At 45.8% G+C, this 21,372-nt stretch overlaps 1 protein-coding gene across 3 annotated transcripts in view; it reads left to right on the top strand.

Moving 5' to 3' along the window:
* Window positions 1-21,372, top strand: part of LOC147673470 (dnaJ homolog subfamily A member 1-like) — a 134,514-nt gene that overhangs the window by 93,777 nt on the left and 19,365 nt on the right. For all 3 annotated transcript variants that reach the window (XM_086947317.1, XM_086947316.1, XM_086947318.1), the window contains exon 6: window positions 10,350-10,580. In XM_086947317.1, coding sequence (XP_086803443.1) covers window positions 10,350-10,580 — 231 coding nt within the window. The remainder of the gene's footprint in view (window positions 1-10,349; window positions 10,581-21,372) is intronic.

Raw genomic sequence — 21,372 nt, 5'->3', positions numbered from 1 at the left:
GGAACGACAACGACAAACAGGTCAACGCCTTTAAAGACTTTCTAACTGAGCTAAAATTATCCCAAGCATGTCTACAACCTACACACGAGAAAGGAGCAACATTAGACTGGATTATTTCAAAGAACAATGACATCTCAATCCTCTCAATAGAACCATGCGACTGGTCAGATAACCACGCCATAACCTTCCTAATACCATTATTATATTTATTTTATTGTTCAGTTAATTAAAACCTTAACAAAATTTCCTTATCGGTCTTGAGCATAATTAAAATGTGGTCAATGAATAAGGACAAATACAACACATTTCCATTATCATCTCAACTTAAATTAAAATTTTGATCATTGAATTTGGTCTTCTATTTAAAACCTAATAATTATATTTAAACAAATAACTGGAAATATTAAAGAAATAAAACAAAAACTTAGTATTTACATTGCGTTCACAAGTTATTCGAAAGTCCTCATGAACTTTACAGTCTTGCAATTTGATTGTGGTGACGTTGCGTCCAGACAACCAATTACAGCAGTCCTACAAGTACGTAGTTTCCTTGCTAGGAACATGTTCCTTAAAAAGCGCCTTCGCTCCATTGTCAACGGTTTACAGATACATATTATATGAATAAGATCTTCTTTTACATGCCCACAGAGGCAGCAGGAGACGGATTCTGTATGTTTCCAGGCTGGCTCGTCGGCCAATGTTGGAAATTTACCGAACCTCAATGTCATCAGCTTTCTTTTGATAAAGATTGAGTATGTTGCATCCAGATAAGCCGCTGGGGTTAAAAATCTGTAGCTATTGACCAGGATCCAAGAATGTGAACGGTGCGAAAAAATGGCTTTGTCCATAATCGGAGTGAAATTTTGCGGCCTTATTTAGTGCTATTTTGAATGCTGAAAATGGCAGGTTTTTGTCCCAAATTTTAGCGGTGCATGTTATCTCCAATGCACTAGTCAGATATTTGTTTGCTTCTGATTTTTTTGAGTTTCTAATTCCTGCCATAGATATTTGTTCAAATTATTAGCTGCTGCTCTCTTTTTAATCCGATACCACTCCTTTATGCATGAATAAAGCCGTCCCAAGCTTTCATTCTTTAGTCCAAACTCTAGGCGAATTTGCGCTGGTGAAGCAGAGTTCGGCAATTGTATTACCTGTTTGTAAATTTTGGTAATTAAACTGTTTAGGATAACGGAATCCTTGCCATTCATTGCTACACTACCGTAGGCTAGCGTCGGAAGAGCTTTATTGGCTATCACCGTAAGTAAGGGTTTTAAAGAGGGACCTTCTAGCTTTTTCGATTAAGTGCAAATGTTATTTCTGTTCTATAAGTTAAATAGGTTTTCTGGGACTTTAAGGTGAGCTTATCATCGATGTAATATCCCAAGTATTTGTAACTTATCACCCTTTCCAACTGTTGTCCTTCTAGCCAAACATTGTGTGAAGTTATATGGCGATTAGTAATTAGCATTGTTTTAGATTTTGAAAAATTAAAAGCCAAGTTGTTTGCAGACAGAAAATCTGATAGAACCGATAGCTGTATTGATAAGCCAACCTTTGTCTGACTCATGAGGACGATATCGTCGGCGTAAGCCAGATGTGTCAATTGTAGGTCGCCTAATTTTGGCGGGTGGGCGTTACATCCATTTAACTTTGCTGAGAGGTCCGAAATGAATAAAACCGTCACAGGAGAAGCTAAAAACCCCTCAATCTAGGAAAATGAAAAGATGGATACGAGAAACCAGAGACTCGAATATGGACCTTCTAATGGAAAGCTGCAAAAGAGACCTAAACCTATCTGACAACACACAGAATGTGATTGATCTAACAAACCATTACACGACCACAATATCGAAAATAATCAACTCCACCATACCACTCAAATTAAAAAGAGTTACGGAAAAGATTAAAAACCCATGGTTTAATGGAATATTGAATGAAGATAGGCGAAAATTGAGACGTGCAGAAAGAAAATGGAGACAACACCCATCATCCCCTGAGCTGAAATCCCTCAGAAAAATCAGAAAGGAATATAATAAAAAGATCATCAACTCGAAAAAGGAATTTATCAGAATTGAACTGGATAACGCCAAAAACAGGCCATGGAAACTGTTTGAGATTATAAAACTACAATCAAATAGGCTGGCAAAATCTGCCCAAGAAGTCACTAAAACACAACTAAGTTGCGAAGAATTCTCAACCTTTTTCAATAATACAGCCATTGAACTGGAAAAAGAACTTAGAATCGCTGCAGATAACCCTGACTACAATACTCCATCTTCACAATCTGCACCGAACTATGCGAACAGTGAAACAAAAAACAAGGCACACTGGGACACTTTCAAATTATTAGACCAGAATGAGATTGCTAAAGCTCGCTGCCACTAAACCCAACAATCACTAGAACTACCCTCTTCCATCAAAATGCCTGAAAGAAATCAGCCATATTATGATTCCAATATGGACTGAAATTATAAACGCCTCACTTTCCCAGGGGGTCCTCCCAGAATGCCTCAAGACAGGACAAGTAGTCCCGATCATCAAAAAACCCACAGCAAACCCGGCAGATCCAAACAACTATCGCGCAGTGACCAACATCCCTCTTCTTGCCAAATTATTAGAGAGATGTGTACAGAATCAGTTAAGCCGACACATTGACAACTTCTCTCTATTGGATGACTGCCAATCGGGATTCAGAACAGGCCACAGCACGGAAACAGCAATCCTTCACATAGTCGATGATGCACTTCAAGCAATAGATCACAACCAATCTTGTCTACTCATCCTCCTAGACTTGTCATCAGAGTTTGATACAGTTAACCACGAAAAACTTCTAAACGGACTTCACGACGGGATGGGAATTTCCAGCACTGTACTGGAATGGTTCGAATCATTCTTGCAGAATAGAACTCAGATTCCTAGTAAACCAATCTTTCTCCTTCATGCCCAAACACAATTGGAGTACCCCAAGTATCTACTGTATCTCCTTTCCTGTTTAACTAATACATCGAATCCCTTACAGAAATCCTGCAAAATTCTAAAATATCTTACTATATGTACGCGGACGACACGCAACTTTACATCAAGATTGCATCACTGCAAGACACAACCATTATGAATGAGGCCCTCAAAATGACGCTAAAATGGCTAACTAGCAATCATCTCAAGCTAAACGCAAATAAAACAGAATTCTTACTCCTCGCACCACAAAAGAATCAAGCAGAAGTGAAGGAATGGTCCAAAATGATCACAGCGTTAAACTGTACCCCGACTCTAGTTGAGTCAGCGTAATCTCTTGGAATCACACTGGATGAACACCTTGATATGAAAACCCACATTAAAGTAATGGCAAAAAACGCACGCTTTCATCTGAACTACTTAAGAAAAATGAAGTCATTTTTAACGGAGAATGACCTAAAACTAGCTGTGCAATAACTGGTTATCTCAAGAATTGAATATGGGTGCACAACGCTAGCAGGTCTCCCAAAAATTTCCATAGCTCCCCTAAAAGCATGCCTCAATGCAGCGGCAAGACTTATTACAGGATCGAGGAAATTTGACCACATCTCCCCTCGCCTGAAAGCGTTAAACTGGCTGCCCTACGAAGCTAGAATACACCTAAAAATGGCATGTATCACCCATAAAGAGATTCATCACAACACGCCTAGATATCTTGCCCAGAAAATAGGAATTTCAGGAGGAAACAGACCTGCCCGGAGTGGCAATTTTCTGCTGCTGAGACCTCCTATCTTCAGGAAGAAAAAACCTATGAGAGCGTTCTCTGGTGCAGCCCCCAGAATCTGGAACTCTCTTCCTGCGAACATCAGAAAAATTTCTAACACTGCATCATTTAAGAAGGAAACTAAGATCTTTCTCATGTGCAAATTCCTCCCATAGGTAGGCAATTCGCCATCTGAGACTTAACAGTGAGGGTCTATTAGATAACAAAATGGGAAATATTTAGAAAATGACCCACGGTAAGAGGACACTGGCGGAAGGCAAGAGACAAACCAGGAGGTGGGAGAAAACAATCAGCTACTACCTCAGAACAGTTTTATTCGTGTCTTGTAATCTTGTTGCGGTCTTTTATCGTTTTCATTATATTATCTACCTATAGACTAGGTTGGAAGTATTATACACTAATGTTTTCAATTGTATTGCTGGTTATATACATTGCTGTTTTTATCCTATGTCATGTGATGTTAAGCGCTCTGATACCCAAGCGTCTAGTTTGCGCTAGAGAAAACTGTTTATAATTAAATAAATAAATAAATAAGACTGCTTTCCTGGTTGCCATCACCTCTGCCAGGAGAGTGAGTGAGCTTGAGGCTCTTTCATCCAAACCTCCTTTCCTTTCTGTCCATCTGGACAAGGTTGTGTTGCGGACTAGACCCTCTTTCCGGCCCAAGGTTGTCACGGCCTTCCACATCGGGCAGTCTATCACCTTGCCCACCTTCTTTCCGCCTCCGCATCCTTCAAAGGAGGAAGAGCGGCTCCACCGTCTGGACCCAAAACGTGCGCGCTCATTCTATCTGGATCGCACACGCCATTTCCGGGTGGATGACCAACTCTTTGTTGGTTACGTGGGCGCTAAGAAGGGACGGGCGGTGCACAAACGGACCATCTCTCGGAGGGTCATCTTGTGTATCAAGGCTTGTTACTCCTTGGCAAAGAAGAAGCCTCCTGTTACCACTGCCCTGGGCCGGGGTGTCCCCCTGCAGGACATCTGTCAGGCAGCTACGTGGGCATCGTTGCACACGTTTGTGAGACACTACTGCCTGGACAGCCAAGTCCGGAGGGATGGCTTCTTTGGCTGTTCCGTCCTCCAGGACTTTCTGGTGTGATTATTGGTTTGCAGACCCACCACCGGGGTTGGTATTGCTGGGGTATCTATTCTAAGGTAAGGAATCTAATACTAACCTGTTTCTATCAGATGAACAAGTTACTTACCTTCGGTAACGATATATCTGTAAGAAACAGTAGTTAGTATTAGATTCCTTACCGCCCCACCCATTCTCCCCGTTCTGCGAACCGATATCTAGGGTTAAGGTCATCCCCTTTCAGGGCCCTAGCTTCAATGGCACCAGTGTTAGTTTTTAACATGGCTCTGCGTTTCTAGCGCGAAAAAGCTGTGTCTAAGAACTGACGTCAGCACGCGGAGGCGGCGTCTAAGTACTCCGCCGACGTCATCACGGCGCCCACGACGCAGACGACGGACGCGGAGCCGCAGACAACGCCTACCGACGCGCAAGGGTACTACTACGCAAAAATTTCCGGATCCAGTCTGACGCCTGGGGATATTCTAAGGTAAGGAATCTAATACTAACTACTAACTACTGTTTCTTACAGATATATCGTTACCGAAGGTAAGTAACTTGTTCTTTGTGACCATATGTTATTTTAAGATCCATTACCAAGATGTTTAGTGCCTTCACAAGCAGGCTCCAAAGTGTCTTATTTTAAAAAATGTCAACTTTTCTATGGTACTTAGTACCCCTATTGGGGCAGTTTAAAGTGCTTGCCTACATGGTAGCATGCTACACCATGTAGGATGTGTGGTTGTAAGTGTGTTATCTTTGTTTTGAACTTATGCTGGAAGTGTTTCCATGTCCAACGTGATGACCACCAAGGTGCGGTTATTGTGTTGGGACGCATCACTTAGCAATCTGATGGATGGAGAACTTTGAGGGAGAGGCGCAACTTTTATGTTTTTTAGCGAGCTATCCGCTTATGTGCCAGTCTATAGTAATAAACCACCTATCACCGATTGAACAGGTATGGAATAGCTGACCCACATCTGCCACATGTCAAATAAACCCTTTAGGATCCGTGCTTGATTTGTGAAAAGAGTGCCAGTGCCCGAAGCTCTGCTCAGCATGCTGAATACCAATGCTGGTAGTCTTAAATCCACTCTATGCCTCTTTAATCTCCTACCAGGCACTCTTGCCCCTTTATCTCACTCTTGCATTTTCCTGCTTTCTCCCTTTGTGATGTTTTTTCCGACTTTCTCTTACTTGTCTTTCTGATCTGTGTTTTTCCCTCTGTTGTGTTCGATAAAATATCTAATGACAAAAAATAAGTGCAGCTGTCCTCACCGGTTCAAATTAAGCATTGAATTTAGTCCACCTCTGCAGGTCCCGTCAAGTTACCTGCTATGACCACTTCTTGACATGTCACAATGGCAATCAGCAATGGAATGACATTAGCAAAGTCCATCCCCACAGGTCTCCCTGCAATTTATAAATCGTACACACCCTTTGCAGCAAAGCACCAAGGCTGAGTTTACAAAAAGCAGATCAAGATCCTTCTGTCCCTCACAAGTGAGAAGGCAAGTATAAGTTGGCTCCTGGTGACAAGTGTCTGTGACAGGCTTGGTTTTCTTAAACAACAAATGCATACGGGGAGATGTAGCCCCAGTTCGTCTCACAAGAAATAAAGTTCTAATGAAAAGAAAACGAGATTAGAACAAGGAGTCTCTGGTATAATTAAGCAAACAATCAGGGGATTGATTCTGTTAAGGTAATCAGAGGCTGGAATCAGGGTAAATTATAACAAATAGCAAATGCCTCTGACACCACAATTTTCACAATTGATTTTAACCAATGTCCTATTTTATTGACATTGTCAGCCGTTTATATTTTAGCATTTTCATCAAAAATGTATTCAATAGTACACAATTAGGTGTTGGCACATATTTCAAATCATCTCCTTAAATAGACAAACATTCAACATATATCAAAAAATATAAATGAGTTAATTGCATAAACAATATAACATTCAACTAGACAACATTAACCAGTACTCTGCATTTATACACAATAATAAAAGGACCTTTAGTCCTCGTGTTTGTGCTCCTAAATCACACAAGATATTCCTATTTTTGCTCCTAAATCACACAAAATATTCCAAATTTAGGATAGAAAGAACGGTCCTACTCTAGATCTTTACCTTAACTAACTTTGAGGTGTAATTATTTACCACAAAGGGACAATAGATGTATTCCTGTGTTAGGTCGGAGAAGTCTTTTACACTTTTTATGGCCTTGATGTGAGATACATCTCTCTCCAAATGTCCTGTTATTGTGCTAGGTCATAGGGCATCCAGTTCTCCTGGCCTAAAGAAAAATAAGCCTACGCGTTTCGACCTTCTATGGGGTGACAGGAAATTAATTTACAAAGGTCTTCATCAGGGCTCACTGTGGTTTGTTGTAGGACATCATGCTATACCTGGAAGAGTGTAAAGGGCATGTGTTAGTTTTGGGGTCAGGAGTCTTATGTGCAGATAAGACTCCTAGGCTTATTTGCTTGTAAACACTGCATTATATATTGCAAAGCATTTATTTTGCTTACCTGTGCCAGGCTTGGCTTGGTTCTAGAAATCAAATAACTTAACATTTTTATACAAACAAAATTGGTCTGAGTTCAGTCTTTGAGTGTGTGTGACATCATTTGCTAATTGAGTGTGTACAACAAATGCTTAACACTACCCTCTGATAAAGCCTTACTGCTCGACCACACTACCACAAATGGAGAGTAAGGTGCTATCTAACTTTACCTCTGCCTACCTTTGGGGTTCTACTGGACTCTGTCTACACTATACCTCACTCTGGTATAGTATATACAGAGCCAGCCTCCTACAGTGGCCTACCTAGGCACCAGGCAGTGGGTTGCAGGCATGGCACACAGGGATGTGTGCCATGTTTTCTCTTAGCTAGAGCTTCAAGCTGTTCACCTAGCATTGAAAGCGTTCCTAACCTACTTAATAAGCCAGGTTATACTAATCCGGACAGACATGTCAACCATGTACTATCTACAGAAACTGGGTGATACCCACTCTACAATTATCCCGCCTAGCCCAGACCATCAGACGCTTAGCTTCACATCACAACTTTAATCTCCTAGACCAACACTTACCAGGGACAAACAATCAAGTTGCAGATCTCAGCAGGACACAGCCATGGCCTAACGGCTAGAGCGGTCAATCTCGAAGTTGAGGAACTGGGCTAGTCTTGGCAGGGACTCTACATTATGTGATTCTGAGCAAATCACTTAATCTCCCCATGCCAAACAAAATAAATGTGTCCATATGTAACGCAATTGGTGCTCATTTAAAGTGCTACGTTAGGGTCAAGTTTGCGCTATATAAAACTCAACAAAAAGAAAAGTCCACGAGTGGTAACTCCATCCCTAAGTCCTCCTACCATACTTTCACGAGTGGGGGTTTCCACAAATAGACAGGTTTGTAGCCCCCCATAATACCCACTCTATCCAAGGGCAATTCTCCTATGGATGAACTGGTCAGGGATATTTGCCTATTCTTTTCCACCTCTCCCACTACTTCAGTTTGTGGTCAGAAACCTCAGGCAAACCTCCCTCACCCTAGTACTAATAGCTTAATCTTGGACTCGTCGGCCATGGTTCACCACACAACTGGAACTCTCACAAGTTCCACTTGAGAAACTTTGCCTTCAACCCGGACCATCTCACACAGAACCATGGCGAAATCGTGCATCCCAATCCCAAGGAAATGAACCTCTCCATATAGATCCTGAAGTCAAAGTATTTAGCTATCTAAACCTGCATAATCTGCACATGGATATTCTTAAGGAAGCTTGAAAGCCTAAAACCAGAAAGGGCTATGCTGCCAAATGGAAATGAATTGTCCTCTGGTGCCAGCCAGTGTAAAAAAAAACATGATGTGGCAATACAAACCATCATTTGTTCTCTCCTGCATCTCCAAAACTCTGGTCTAGCCTACACTTCAATACATTTACACCTTGCAGCCTAACTACAAAACAGTCAACTTAAATGCGGTACTGGGGAAATGAGTGGGTGCAGTTCAGACGGCCCCCAGCCGTCCTCCGCACACGCCCACTGTAACGGCTGGGGGCTGTCTGACGCATGCAAGGGGTTAAGATACCGGTCAGATGGTTTCTAGAAGGGCAAAAGAGTAATTCCACCCAAACTTCCACCAGCTTGAAATCTCAACACTGTACTAACCAGGCTCATGGGAACACCGTTTGAGCTACTACATTCCTCCCAACTTTAATACTTACCTGGGAAGGTAGCATTTTTAATAGCTATCCATATAACTCTGGCGTGTCCGTGAGCTCCAGGCACTGACTTTTGAAGAACCATTCTTCCAACTCCACAGAAACAAAATAGTGCTCTGAACAAACCCAAAGTTTCTTCCCAAAGTAGTTTCCGCTTTCCATATTAACCATTAAGCTGAATTACCCGTCTTGTTTCTCCAACCTGAAACCGTTGCGGGCAGAGCTCTTCGTACTCTAGATGTAAAAAGAACTTTAATGTACTATATCAACAGAACCAAAACATTTAGGAAACCCAAGCAATTGTTGCTTTTTCACATCCCCACACTGGAAACCCAATCTCAAAATTTAGGATTTCTAGATGGATAGTCAAATGCATTCAAACTTGTTTTGCTAAAGCTAAAAGACATTTACATGTTCCCACTAGGGCTCACTCAACCCGCAAAATAGGAGCCTCTGGCATTCCTGGGGAACATACCCGTTAATGATATTTGCAACGCAGCAACATGGTCCACACCACACACTTTCACAAAGCATTACTGTGTGGATCTATTAGCAAGTCAACAATCCAATGTTGGACAAGCAGTTCTATGTACGCTTTTTCAAACTGCTACTCCCACAGGCTAGCCACCGCTTGGAAGAGGGACTGCTTTACATTCAATGCTAAGCATGTATATCTACAGCCAAACATTGCTCAAACTGATTGTAACTCATTCTGTAAGCATCTGTTCTTGGCATGTAGTGCTGTAATAATCACATGCACCCATCTCTTCCCCAGACGTGTGTGCAGGCCTGTATTTACTTTTATATTTACCTTTGTTCACATTAGTTGCATAGACATCACATTACTGACACTCTAACTCCTTTGTCGCCCACCTGCTGCAAAACATTCTAACACTGGAGTTGATGTGGGCAGTATCACCAAAGGAAGAGTCATACATCCTTGTGACTTGAAAAACCTCTTCGAATAAAAATAACTTGAATCATCCGAGCCCAACACTACATGGTGGACTTATTTTAAAGTATGTGAATCTACAGCACTCCATGCCAAGAACAGATATTTACAGGGTAAGTAACAATCAATTTGCAGCTTGTTAGTTTAAGTTCAAATAGTAAGACAATTCTTTACTTCCAAGGCTCGCTAGAAGATTGAAAATGTTTCTCTCTGCTGGAGGATCACTGAATGCATATTCAACATATCTTTGTAACATACAGTCACATAATATATAGGTTTAAAATTCTCTATTTCCTTTTGAAGATCTCATTAATTTGAAATAGTGATGTTTCTAATGTATTTCCGCAGGTATGAAGGATGGGCAGAAGATCACATTTCATGGAGAAGGGGACCAAGTGCCAGGACTTGATCCAGGAGATATTGTTATCACCTTAGATCAAAAGGAGCACCCTGTGTTTAAGAGGCAGGGCCATGATCTGATCATCCGGATGGAGATAGATTTGGTAGATTCCTTGTGCGGCTGCAGACAAAGTATCCGAACTTTAGACAACCGGTCTCTACTCATCACCTCTCGACAAGGTAAAAGGGCATTTGGCAAGCAACCAATTCATTGTACTGCAGCACAACAAATCAAGTCTTAGCAAGATAAGGAGGGAATAGTGTATTTTGACCCTGCACATATGTGCCCTTGTGGACACACAATACTATGACAATGAACAAAGAATCCAGAAATGCAAAAACTAGAATACTAGTCTTATTAGAGTGATTGCTAAGTCCAAATGCCTAAGAGATTGCAATGGATGGAACAATAATTTAAATGTGCACTGTAGCCATACAAGGGCATTTGATAATTAAGAACTTTAAGATACTATATTATTAGTTGATGTGTGCAAGTACCCACCTCAAGTAATAATCACAATCCTTAGCAAAGTCTGCCCTCCGTTACTAAATTCTACTAAGCTGAACACCCTGGTAGCTAGACAGACTCGCCTTGGGGAAATGTGTAAAGTATTTGTGCCGTACCAAAACAGTAATTACATTGAAATGCAATACAATTGAAAAACCATCTTTAACCAATTAGAAAACAGTCAAATTTAATAAACAAAATGACAAATACAAGGGTAACTAGAGATGGAATTCGAATTAGAAATACAGCCATGAAACACGCATTGCCAGTGATAGTCAATGGTTGCAATGGAAGACAGATTGAATACACAAAGCAGGTTCGTCCTGGTCATAGATATTCCCTTCTGATTCCAGTCCTTTAAGACATAGTCCACCCTAAGAGTACACTTCTGAATCCCACAGACCTCGGGTAGGCACTTAGAGACTCGACAGGAAGACATTATGGAGCTTTTGTATCCCTGTAGCTTGAAAATCTGGTCAGCCTATCACCCTTGGAGTCTGTCTTTGTCCTGGGTACAAGCGAGAGAGCAGGTCCAGTCCTCCAGGGTTCATCGTAGATTGCAGACCGCATAAACAGTCCTCTCCTGATCTTCCTGAAGTCCAGGAGTGCTCTCTAGTGGGTTCCTGGCGATGCCACACTTATCTCTGACCAAGCTATTGGATTTGAATGATCCCTTGGGACGCCCTAACATGAAATTCCTATAGCCGGACGCCCAGGACGTATTGTTTGGGGTCAAGGACAACAAGTTTTCACATGTATTTTGTCCTTGGGACAAGTAGACCCAACCCCCTGCAGCACAAACCCTTTGGCTGTCAGTTTGCAGTACCACATTATAGATCCGGGAAGGGCACTGACTGCAGTTAAGGTAATATTTTTGTCCCTATGCGCATGCTGTCCAAACTTGTATTTATGGTTCATTAATTGAAAGCCTTTATTATTAGGGTGAGCGCTCTAAGTAACTGTTGTAAGCTCCAACTGCACTAATGACAGTGGTTCCAGTATAAAAAAGTGTACACACGTTTTCAAAGTTTAGCCATATGAGGGTATGTATAATGCTCCCAGAATGCTCTCTGATTGGATTCGAATATTTGCAGAAGATTGAAAGCATGATTAATGATTATTTGCTTTCAAAATAAAATGTTCATAAAATGTTCATAAAAAAATGAAAGCAGGAATAAAACATTTCTCTAAACTACTGTAAAATTTCAGGTTACCATTTCTTTGCAGCATCATTTAGTAACATGTGTTGATGCATGCTAGTATTCCCCCAAAATATTCGAAATGGAAAATCAGTGTAACCAGTTTAAATAAGATTGTGGAAAATGAAAATAAACCAGCAATTTCAAAGCCAGTAGGTCTGAAATTGGTGTTCAGCTTTTTAGTTTTGTCAATGTTTGAATTGTTTTGGCATGTTTTTTAACCCCTTCCATGCTGATGGCCCCCGTCGGTCATGCATCACGGTGGGCGTGTGCTGATGACGGCTGGGGGCCGTCGTGAACCCGCCCACTCATTAAAACGGCCGCACAGGCGCAGAATCGCGTCCGCGTCCAAGGGGTTAAAATAAAACCTTATGGTTGTGGGAGAAGCCCGGCTCTCACCATTGGCAAAAGCAAAAATTGTTTTTGGTCTCAAAAAGTGCAGGGGGGGGGGGGGGTTGTGCACCGTGGTAATTCCCCAGTGTCCTCGCACATCTGGCACTAAACTGTCGTTTTAGGCAGTCCCTGTACCCCTAGCAAACTTGAAGACTGAAGTCTGGTCGAACAAACCAAAGCTTTCATTAGCCAGACAGAGGATAAGCAAATACTGTTTTGGCATTCTGTTACCCACCTTGGAAGTGTGCCCTAAATATTATATGTAGTATCCTAGCAGACTTCTTAAACAGGCTTTGACACTAATGTCAAAAAGAGACCGTCTGCGATTGGGAGGGGGGGGGGGGGGCCAAGTGTCAGCTAACATTTGCCTGGGACTGGAGAAACCTTGCAGTTTGCTCCCTTTGTCATATGAAAACCCAGAAAGACCTGTCAAGTCGGTTTTGACACTTATGCCGGATCTGACACTGTGAGGTTAACAATAGGTCCACTGTGATGGAGGCTACTCTGACCCTGGCTGGGTGGGGGGGGGGGGGGGGGCAAAACAAAGGGTGCAGGCTTGATGTTCACTACATCTGCTTGTTACCAGGGTAGGCCTTTTTTGCAGTTAATCAAGTGATTTTGTCCAACGCTCATGCCATCCTGTCAACAGCACCTCCCAACACTAGGCCAGTGGTTCCCAAACTTTTGACTCCTGAGGACCCCCACTGAATCAATACTGGAAGCTGGGGACCCCCAAGCAATTTGTACAATTTAAATTTCTTATTAAAAACGCCTTTTGAAGTAGAGGCAATTTCAAGAGGAAGACCGCCTGAATTGGGTCTATTGGCATGGACATGTATGCATACAGCAGTGTATTATTTAGTGGTAACCAAGGGCTTGTGGAAAGTGAGCAATCAGACAGGAGCACGAAAATCCTACTGCTGATCCTGGCTGCATCTATTTTTACCTGCCTGCCAAGTAACGGTAACCTATACACATGCGCCTTTCAACGTTTTATTGCTTTTATTGTATTGCCTGTATTTTCATTGTTGTATCTGTGTCTACTGTTGTCTGTCTTCCCCCACTGCCTGTACGTGGTCCGTGCCCCTTTTTCTTCCCTCTGTTCCCCTCGCTGTCCCCGTGCTCTCTCTGCAAGGTCTTTCATTCTTTACCCCTCACTGCCCCGTGTCTCTGCCCCGTTTCCCTTCTGTTCCCCTCGCTGCCCCGTGCCTCTCTGCCCGTTCTGCCTTCTGTTCTTAGCTGTCCCTATATTTCTGTATTTTGTCTCTGTGCCATTCGTTTTTTGTGCCAGTCTGCCCTCTGTGGCACTCGCTTTTGTTCCCCTTTTGCCTTCTGTTCCACTCGTTTTTCACTCGTTTTTTGTGCCTTTCTGCCCTCTGTTCCACTCGTTTTCCCCTCGTTATTTTGCCCTTCTGTGCCACTTCGTTTTTTCCTTGTTTTTTTGTGCCCCTTCTGCCTTCTGTTCCGCTCGTTTCCCCAGCCACTGTGCCCCCTGCGGCCTCACCCCCTGACTGCCCATTCGCTGCCCCCGCCTCCTGATTGTATTGTTGGGTCTTGCCGCCCCTGCGCCAACATTCACAGCTCTTGAGTGCTGTGAGGACGCATGGGCGTTTCATTTTTCACTACGACGACGGGCACTAGAGTCCCGCGGACCCCCTGGGAATGTCTCATGGACTCCTGGGGGTCCGCGGACCACAGTTTGGGAAACGCTCTAGGCCTTCTCGCCCCTTTCCTGGCAGCAAGTACACACCGCATTCGCGCCTAGTGAAATGCTAATTACTGGATGGAAGAGGTTTGGGAGCAAAATGCAGATTTCGCTTCCAGGGACTTCAGGTAGGACAAATTTACCTTTCTAAAAATTATCTTATCACAATATTTATTACAAATCCAACTTCCCAAGTGAATTTAACTTGAAACTAAATATTTAAAAGAAAAAAAATATATATATATGTATGTGTATGTGTGTATATATAACATTGTTTTAAATAAATGGATGTTAACTTTTTGGCCAAATATCACGGACCCCACTGGAGGGGATAAAACATACTACAAATCCCAACATGCTACTCACCTGGGAGTGCATGTTAGAAAAACGGAAATAAAAGCACATCACTTCCGTGAAGGTCAAAATTTCCCCATGAAGAAGGAGCAGGCGCTCTGAAACGCGTTGGGACTGGAAAATGATTGGAGACACTGGTGGCAGTTTGGAAATAAAAATTCTGTGAATCAATTCCATGTGGAGTGGCGTCTTTGAAGATCGGGGCAAACCTGGAAAAAAAATATATATCTATGAAACCGTCCGGTATACGCGCGCTATACAAATACTTTTAAATTCAAATATAAATATAAATATATATATATATATATATATATATATATATATATATACACACACATATATATCTCTCAAAAGTCGCTTGAGGAAATCAGATGCAGCGTGTAATCTCCAGCAAGCACCGAAAAAGCAGACACGAGCCCTGATTAAGTGCAAGCAGTAGCGTTTATTTTCTCATGAGTCCGCCATAACGCGTTTCACCACCGGAGTGGTGTGTGTGTGTGTGTGTGTGTGTGTGTGTATAAATATATATATATGTGTGTGTGTGTGTGTATATATGTATATATGTGTGTGTATATATATATATATATATATATATATATATATATATATATATATATATATACACACACACCACTCCGGTGGTGAAACGCGTTATGGCGGACTCATGAGAAAATAAACGCTACTGCTTGCACTTAATCAGGGCTCGTGTCTGCTTTTTCGGTGCTTGCTGGAAATTACACGCTGCATCTGATTTCCTCAAGCGGCTTTTGAGAGATATATATGTGTGTGTGTGTATATATATATATGTGTGTGTGTGTGTATATATATATATATATATATATATATATATATATATATTTGAATTTAAAAGTATTTGTATAGCGCCCGTATACCGGACGGTTTCATGGCGCTGTGGGGTAGCTCAATTCAAATTAAAGACTCCAGGCTAGCTCGGGTTGAGAATGCTTGTGAGAATAGAAAAGTTTTCAGTTTCCCTCGGAATTCCATATAGGATGCTGAAGTGCGGATAGGAAGGGGTAGGGAGTTCCAAAAGGACGGGGCAAGGACAGCAAACTTGCATCCTCCCGACCTCTTCCTCCTAAAACGAGGAACCAACAGAAGAGAGAGGGCGGAGGATCGCAATTGTCTGCTTGGAATGTACGGGTGAATATGAGATATCATAAAAGCCGGAGCTGTCCCAGCCAAGGCCTGAAAGGCGAGGCAGCCAAGTTTAAACAGAGCTCTCTCTTTGATTGGGAGCCAGTGGAGAGAGCGAAGAACAGGAGTGATATGGTGAGATCTGGGTAAACTGAAACCCAGGCGAGCCGCTTGGTTTTGCACCAGTTGGAGTTGGCGCAAAGCGTAATTGGGAATACCATTATATAATGCATTGCCATAATCTAATCGTGAAAGGACCATCGCCATAAGGATAAGTTTGAGGGCTGATAGTGAAAAGAAACGTGAGATTTTACGGATGGTGCGTGAAACAAAAAAACAGGCCGAAGTCACCGTGCTCACGTGTGAGTGAAGAGTAAGATGTTGATTCAAAGTAATCCCCAAAGTTTTAACAGAGAAAGAAGGGAGAGGGGGGGGAACCAAGCAAAGAAGGCCAAAAGGCAGAAGACCAAGGGTTGAGTTTACCACCAGTCAGGACAAGCTCGGTCTTGTCAGGGTTAAGTTTTAGATGATTGGTATTCATCCAATCCCTGATGAATACCATCACTGACTGGAAGTTGGAAATAGAAAGAGAGGAATCAGATAAATAAAAAATAAGCTGGAGGTCATCAGCGTAATTAAACACTGTAACCTCCATCTGCTGTAACGCAAAAATAAGAGGAAAAATGTAAAGGTTAAAGAGAAGAGCCCTGAGGGACACCACATAGTACCTTGTGAGCAGTAGAAGAAAAATCCGCCAAGTGAACGGCTTGGGTACGGTCGTTGAGAAACTATCTGACCCAAGACAGGGCGGAGCCCCTGCCGCCTCGACACGGGAAAGAAAGATGGTATGATCAACTGTGTCAAAGGCGGCAGAAAGATCAAGGAGAATCAGCGCCTGTGGGAGATTGGAGTCCAGTCCCTCTCTAAGTGTATCCATAACGGATACCACCACCTTCTCGGTAGAATGCAGGGGGCGGAAACCAGCTTGAGAGGGGGCTAAGAACTTACTAGTCTCAACAAAGGCACTCAAGATTTTAGTGACGTGCCGCTCGAGGACCTTCGCCAAGTAAGGGAGGAGGGAAATAAGGCAATAATTGGATAGTACTGTGGAATCTGCCCCAGGCTTTTTCAAGATGGGGACAATCGTAGCTGACTTATGCAAGGTGGGAACGATTCCCCTTCTTAAGGAGTCATTGAGAAAGGTCAGGGGAGGAAGAGGGCAAGTTTGAAAAATCTTACACATGATGTGGGCAGGGCAGACGTCCATCGGGGATCCAGATTTTACAGTGGGGAGAATAGAGAGGAGGGTCTCTTCGGATAACAATGTGAATTGATCAAGGTGACAAGTGTTGGGCAGTGGAATGATGTCAACAAAAGCAGGGGAGGGAGGTGAAATATTGGATTTAATATCTACAATTTTACTTATAAAGAAATAATTAAGGGAAACGCATAAGGGTTGAGAAGTAACTGGTTCAGCTGAAGTCCTGTCTGAGGTGGCCAGTTCAAACACGGTAGCGAAGATTTCCCTCGGTTGGTTCTCCGCCTGAAGGATCTTATCGGAGAAGTAGGAGGTCTTGTCATTAAGGATAGCTCTCTTGTACTCCGCCTGAATGGCGTTGTACAGGAGTTTGGAGGACTCGCTGTAGTTACGCCTCCAAGTGCGCTCTGCCTGACGGGCCGCCAACATTTTCTCCTTAAGTTCAGGGCCGAACCATTTATTCGCGTTGTGGGATCGCTTCACTTTGAAGCGCCTGAGGTGGGCCACCTGATCGCATGTTGAGGACAGCCAACGGTTTATGGCCACTGCTTGAGATGGAGTGGACAGGTTCTCAATGACAGGGCTTGATGTTAGAAGAGAGGAACACAGGGATGGAATATCCACTTTTCCCCAGTTGCGTGCCCAGGTGTTCTTGGAGAAGGACGGCTTCTTCGCTAGGCCCAGATCCAGAAGGAAGGAAATCAAAAAGTTATCTGACGAGGGGCAAGGAGATACACTAGGAGCAGAGATCGAAATATTGAGGGACCAAATTTGGTCCAAAATGTGACCTTGAACATGGGTGGGAATATGGATATGAGGAGTGAAATTCAAGCTACTGAGTAGATCGGTAAAGTCTTTGGAAGATGCATCCTCCGCTGGATCGGAGGGCCAGTAGTTAATATATATATCTGAAAGAGACACGTTAGTGATAGATTCCTTACCTTAGAATATCCCCAGGCGTCAGACTGGATCCGTAAAATTTTGCATAGCAATACCCCTGCGCGCCGGCAGGCGTCGTCCGTGGCTCCGCGTCAGTCGTCGGCGTTGTTAGCGCCGGAATGACGTTGTTGGAGTACTTAGCCGCCGCCCATGCGTGCTGACGTCAGTTCTTCTTTTTTCCGCGCCAGCTAGCGCAGATCCGGAGAAGCTCTACCCCTTAGACTTTTTTGACAAAACTTTTTGATCTTTTTGATTTATTTGCTCGAGTCTTCGACTCCTACGGTGCCGGTAGGGATGCCCGGGTTTAAACCCTGTTCCAGGTGCGACCGACTGATGTCGGTTACCGACCCCCATCGCCGGTGCCTCAAGTGTTTAGGCCTCGACCACGACGACCGCACCTGCTCCGACTGCCGGGCCCTGACGGCCAAGGCTAGGCGAGAGCAGTCTCGCAAGCGACTGGAGCTCTGGCAGTCTGCCCGCACCGCTTCAGGTCCCGGTCCCACGGGAGGTCGAGGGACAGGTCGCGGGGTCGGAGCGCTCGCAGCTCTGGAAGTGGACATCGGTCGCCGGGATCCAAATCCTCCGGTAAGAGGCATAAGAGGTCGGAGAGACATCATCGTTCCTCCGACCGACCCCGACACTCGCACGATGCGGCCGGTGGTTCGGGTGACACCACCCGCGCGGCTCCGCCGGAGTCGCTGTCGTCGCCGTCGTCTGCCCCACACCTTCGGGTCCCTGGGCAAGACGCGACGCCTGAGGAGGTCGAGCGGTACCTCATGGCCAAGGGGTCCCTCCCTCCTCAGCCGGGTCCCGTGGCGCCTTCGGGCCCAACTGCCCCGGCTGGAGGGCCTAGCGGGTCGGGCGCTTTGGCTCCGACGTCGTCGGGTGCTTTGGTCCCGGCGCCGCAGGCCCTCTCTGGATCCGCTTCCAGATCCGGGTCGTCGTCGGTCGACCTCACGACCTCGCCGACGCCGGCCCTACGGGTGTCACCCCCGGTGCCTGTTATGGGCGCCGTCCCCAATCCCACCCCCGGTCCGGTTCTGCCGCTGGAGCGGCGCCGATGGGCGCCGTTACCGACGGCTTTTGGAGATTTCTATTTCCATGAACAGGACCATCTGTTGAACTTGTGCTACAGGAGATGGGTGACGAGGGTGATTGGGACGGGTCTGAGGACCCTCTGGCACGGGAGTGCCAGTCACCACAGGACTGGACATATGAGCTTGGGGAGGCCAGTGGCATTGACACTTTGCCAGACACTGGATTTGTCTCCCCTCCCACCGTGGCTACGGAGGAGGGGGCAGCTTATAGTGTAGTGTTGACACGGGCAGCCAAGGCCCTAAACCTTGAACTCCCTGTCGCGGCCGTGAGGACTAACCTCCTCCTCACAGAGGTCCTTAAACCGCAGGCAAGCTCCAGTGAGCCTCTGCTGCCGTTTAATGAGGCCTTGTGTGACGTTCTTGTGGGCACTTGGTCCAAGCCCGCCACAGGTCCGCCTGTGGATAGGAAAGTGGCCAGACGCTACCGCCCGGCCCCGGACGACCCTTGCTTTTTGTCCACCCACCCCCGAGAGCCTGGTCATCAAGGCCTCCACTTCCCAGACCGCATCCCCGACGGCTCCGCCCGATTGGGAATCCAAGAGGTACGAACAGTTCAGGAAGGTGGTGTTCTCGTCCCTCAGTTTGGGACTGCGGTCAGTTATTACCGCATGCCTCTTGTGCCGCTATACCCACACCATGTAGGACGTGGTCGCGGACGTGCTGCCACAGTGTCCGGAGGAGGTCCGGGCAAAACTCGCCCAAACCCTTGCGGAGGGCCGAGATGCAGCACGGTATTCCATCCGGTGTGGGCTGGATACCACGGACTCACTGGGCAGGGCGATGCAACGACAGTGGCGGTTCGACGCCACGCCTGGTTGAGGTCCGCCAACTTTTCAGCCGATGTCCAGGCCACTCTGCTGGACATGCCATTTGATGGCAGTCGCCTCTTTGGCGACAAGGCAGACCATGCGCTGGAGCGATTTAAGGACTCCAGGGCTACAGCCAAGTCCTTGGGCCTCTCGGCCCCGCGCCCGCAAACGGGTGCCTTTCGCTCCTTTCGTGGCCAAGGAAGGGGCGCCCCCAAACGTGCTGCCAGCCACGCGCCGCAGAATGTCCAACAGCGCGGTGGCGGCTGTGGAAACAGCCGTGGCGGCGGTCGGGGACAACGGCGCGGCCAGTCCACACCTTCCCCCGCAGCACCTGTCCCAAGACCCTCCTAGTCCGTGCTTTCAGGCCCATGTGACGCCAGTGGGGGGCAGGGTTCGCCATCACCTTTTCCACTGGCGCACAGTCACGTCTGACAGGTGGGTACTGCAAATCGTCCGAAGGGGCTACTCCCTCCCCTTCGAGGCGACCCCTCCAGCCATCCCACCGCAATTCCACTGCGTGTCGGGCGATCACTTGCGACTTCTGCAAGAGGAAGTCACGGCCCTCTTGGCCAAGGGGGCCATCGAGCACGTTCCTGGGCCAGAAGTAGGGTGTGGTTTTTACTCCCACTACTTTCTGGTACCCAAGAAGGGCAAAGGGGGCCTACGCCCTATCTTGGACCTACGGAACGTCAACGGCTTCTTCCGGAAGGAGAAATTCAAGATGCTGATTCTGGCTCAGGTCTTAGCTGCCCTGGACCCAGGAGACTGGATGGTAGCGTTGGACTGCAGGACGCCTATTTTCACATCCCCGTCCTGCCGGCCCACTGGCGTTACCTCAGGTTCACGGTAGGCCACAAGCACTTTCAATTTACTGTGCTCCCCTTCGGCCTTACCAGCGCCCCACGGGTGTTCACCAAAGTGATGGCGGTGGTCGCAGCCCATCTGCGCAGGTTAGGGGTTTCAGTCTTCCCCTATCTCGACGACTGGTTGTTGAAGGCGGGCTCGCCCCAGACAGTCGACAGCCACCTCCAGACTACGGCCGATCTCCTGCATCTGCAGGGGTTCTCCATCAACGTGCCGAAGTCACACCTGTGTCCCTCTCAGAAGCTCCTCTTAATCGGAGCAGTTTTGGACTCGGCGCAGTTTCGGGTTTATCCACCCGAACAGCGGGTTCCGGATATTCAGGCTCTGATTCCGATCTTTCAGCCCTAATCCCGGGTCTCGGTCAGGTTGACACTGTGGCTTCTGGGGCTGATGGCCTCCTGCATCCTTCTGGTGCATCACGCCCGTTGGCGGATGCGGGCTCTGCAGTGGGACCTGAAGTTTCAGTGGGCCCAGCATCAGGGCAACTTGTCCGACCATGTCCTGATCTCGGAGGGCACCGCAAAACAGCTGCAGTGGTGGCTCACGGACCGCGAATGGGTCAGTGGCAGATCCCTCTCCCTACCCCACCCGGAGCACGTAGTTGTGACTGATGGGTCCCTCCTGGGTTGGGGGGGCCACATGGGAGAGGCGGAGATCAGAGGCATCTGGTCTCCGGCGGAGTCCCGGC

This window comes from Lissotriton vulgaris, chromosome 12 (assembly GCF_964263255.1).
Source record: "Lissotriton vulgaris chromosome 12, aLisVul1.2, whole genome shotgun sequence".
Lineage (NCBI taxonomy): Eukaryota > Metazoa > Chordata > Amphibia > Caudata > Salamandridae > Lissotriton > Lissotriton vulgaris.
Note: the sequence above shows the minus strand (reverse complement) of the source record. Positions and strands in the feature narration are given on the sequence as shown.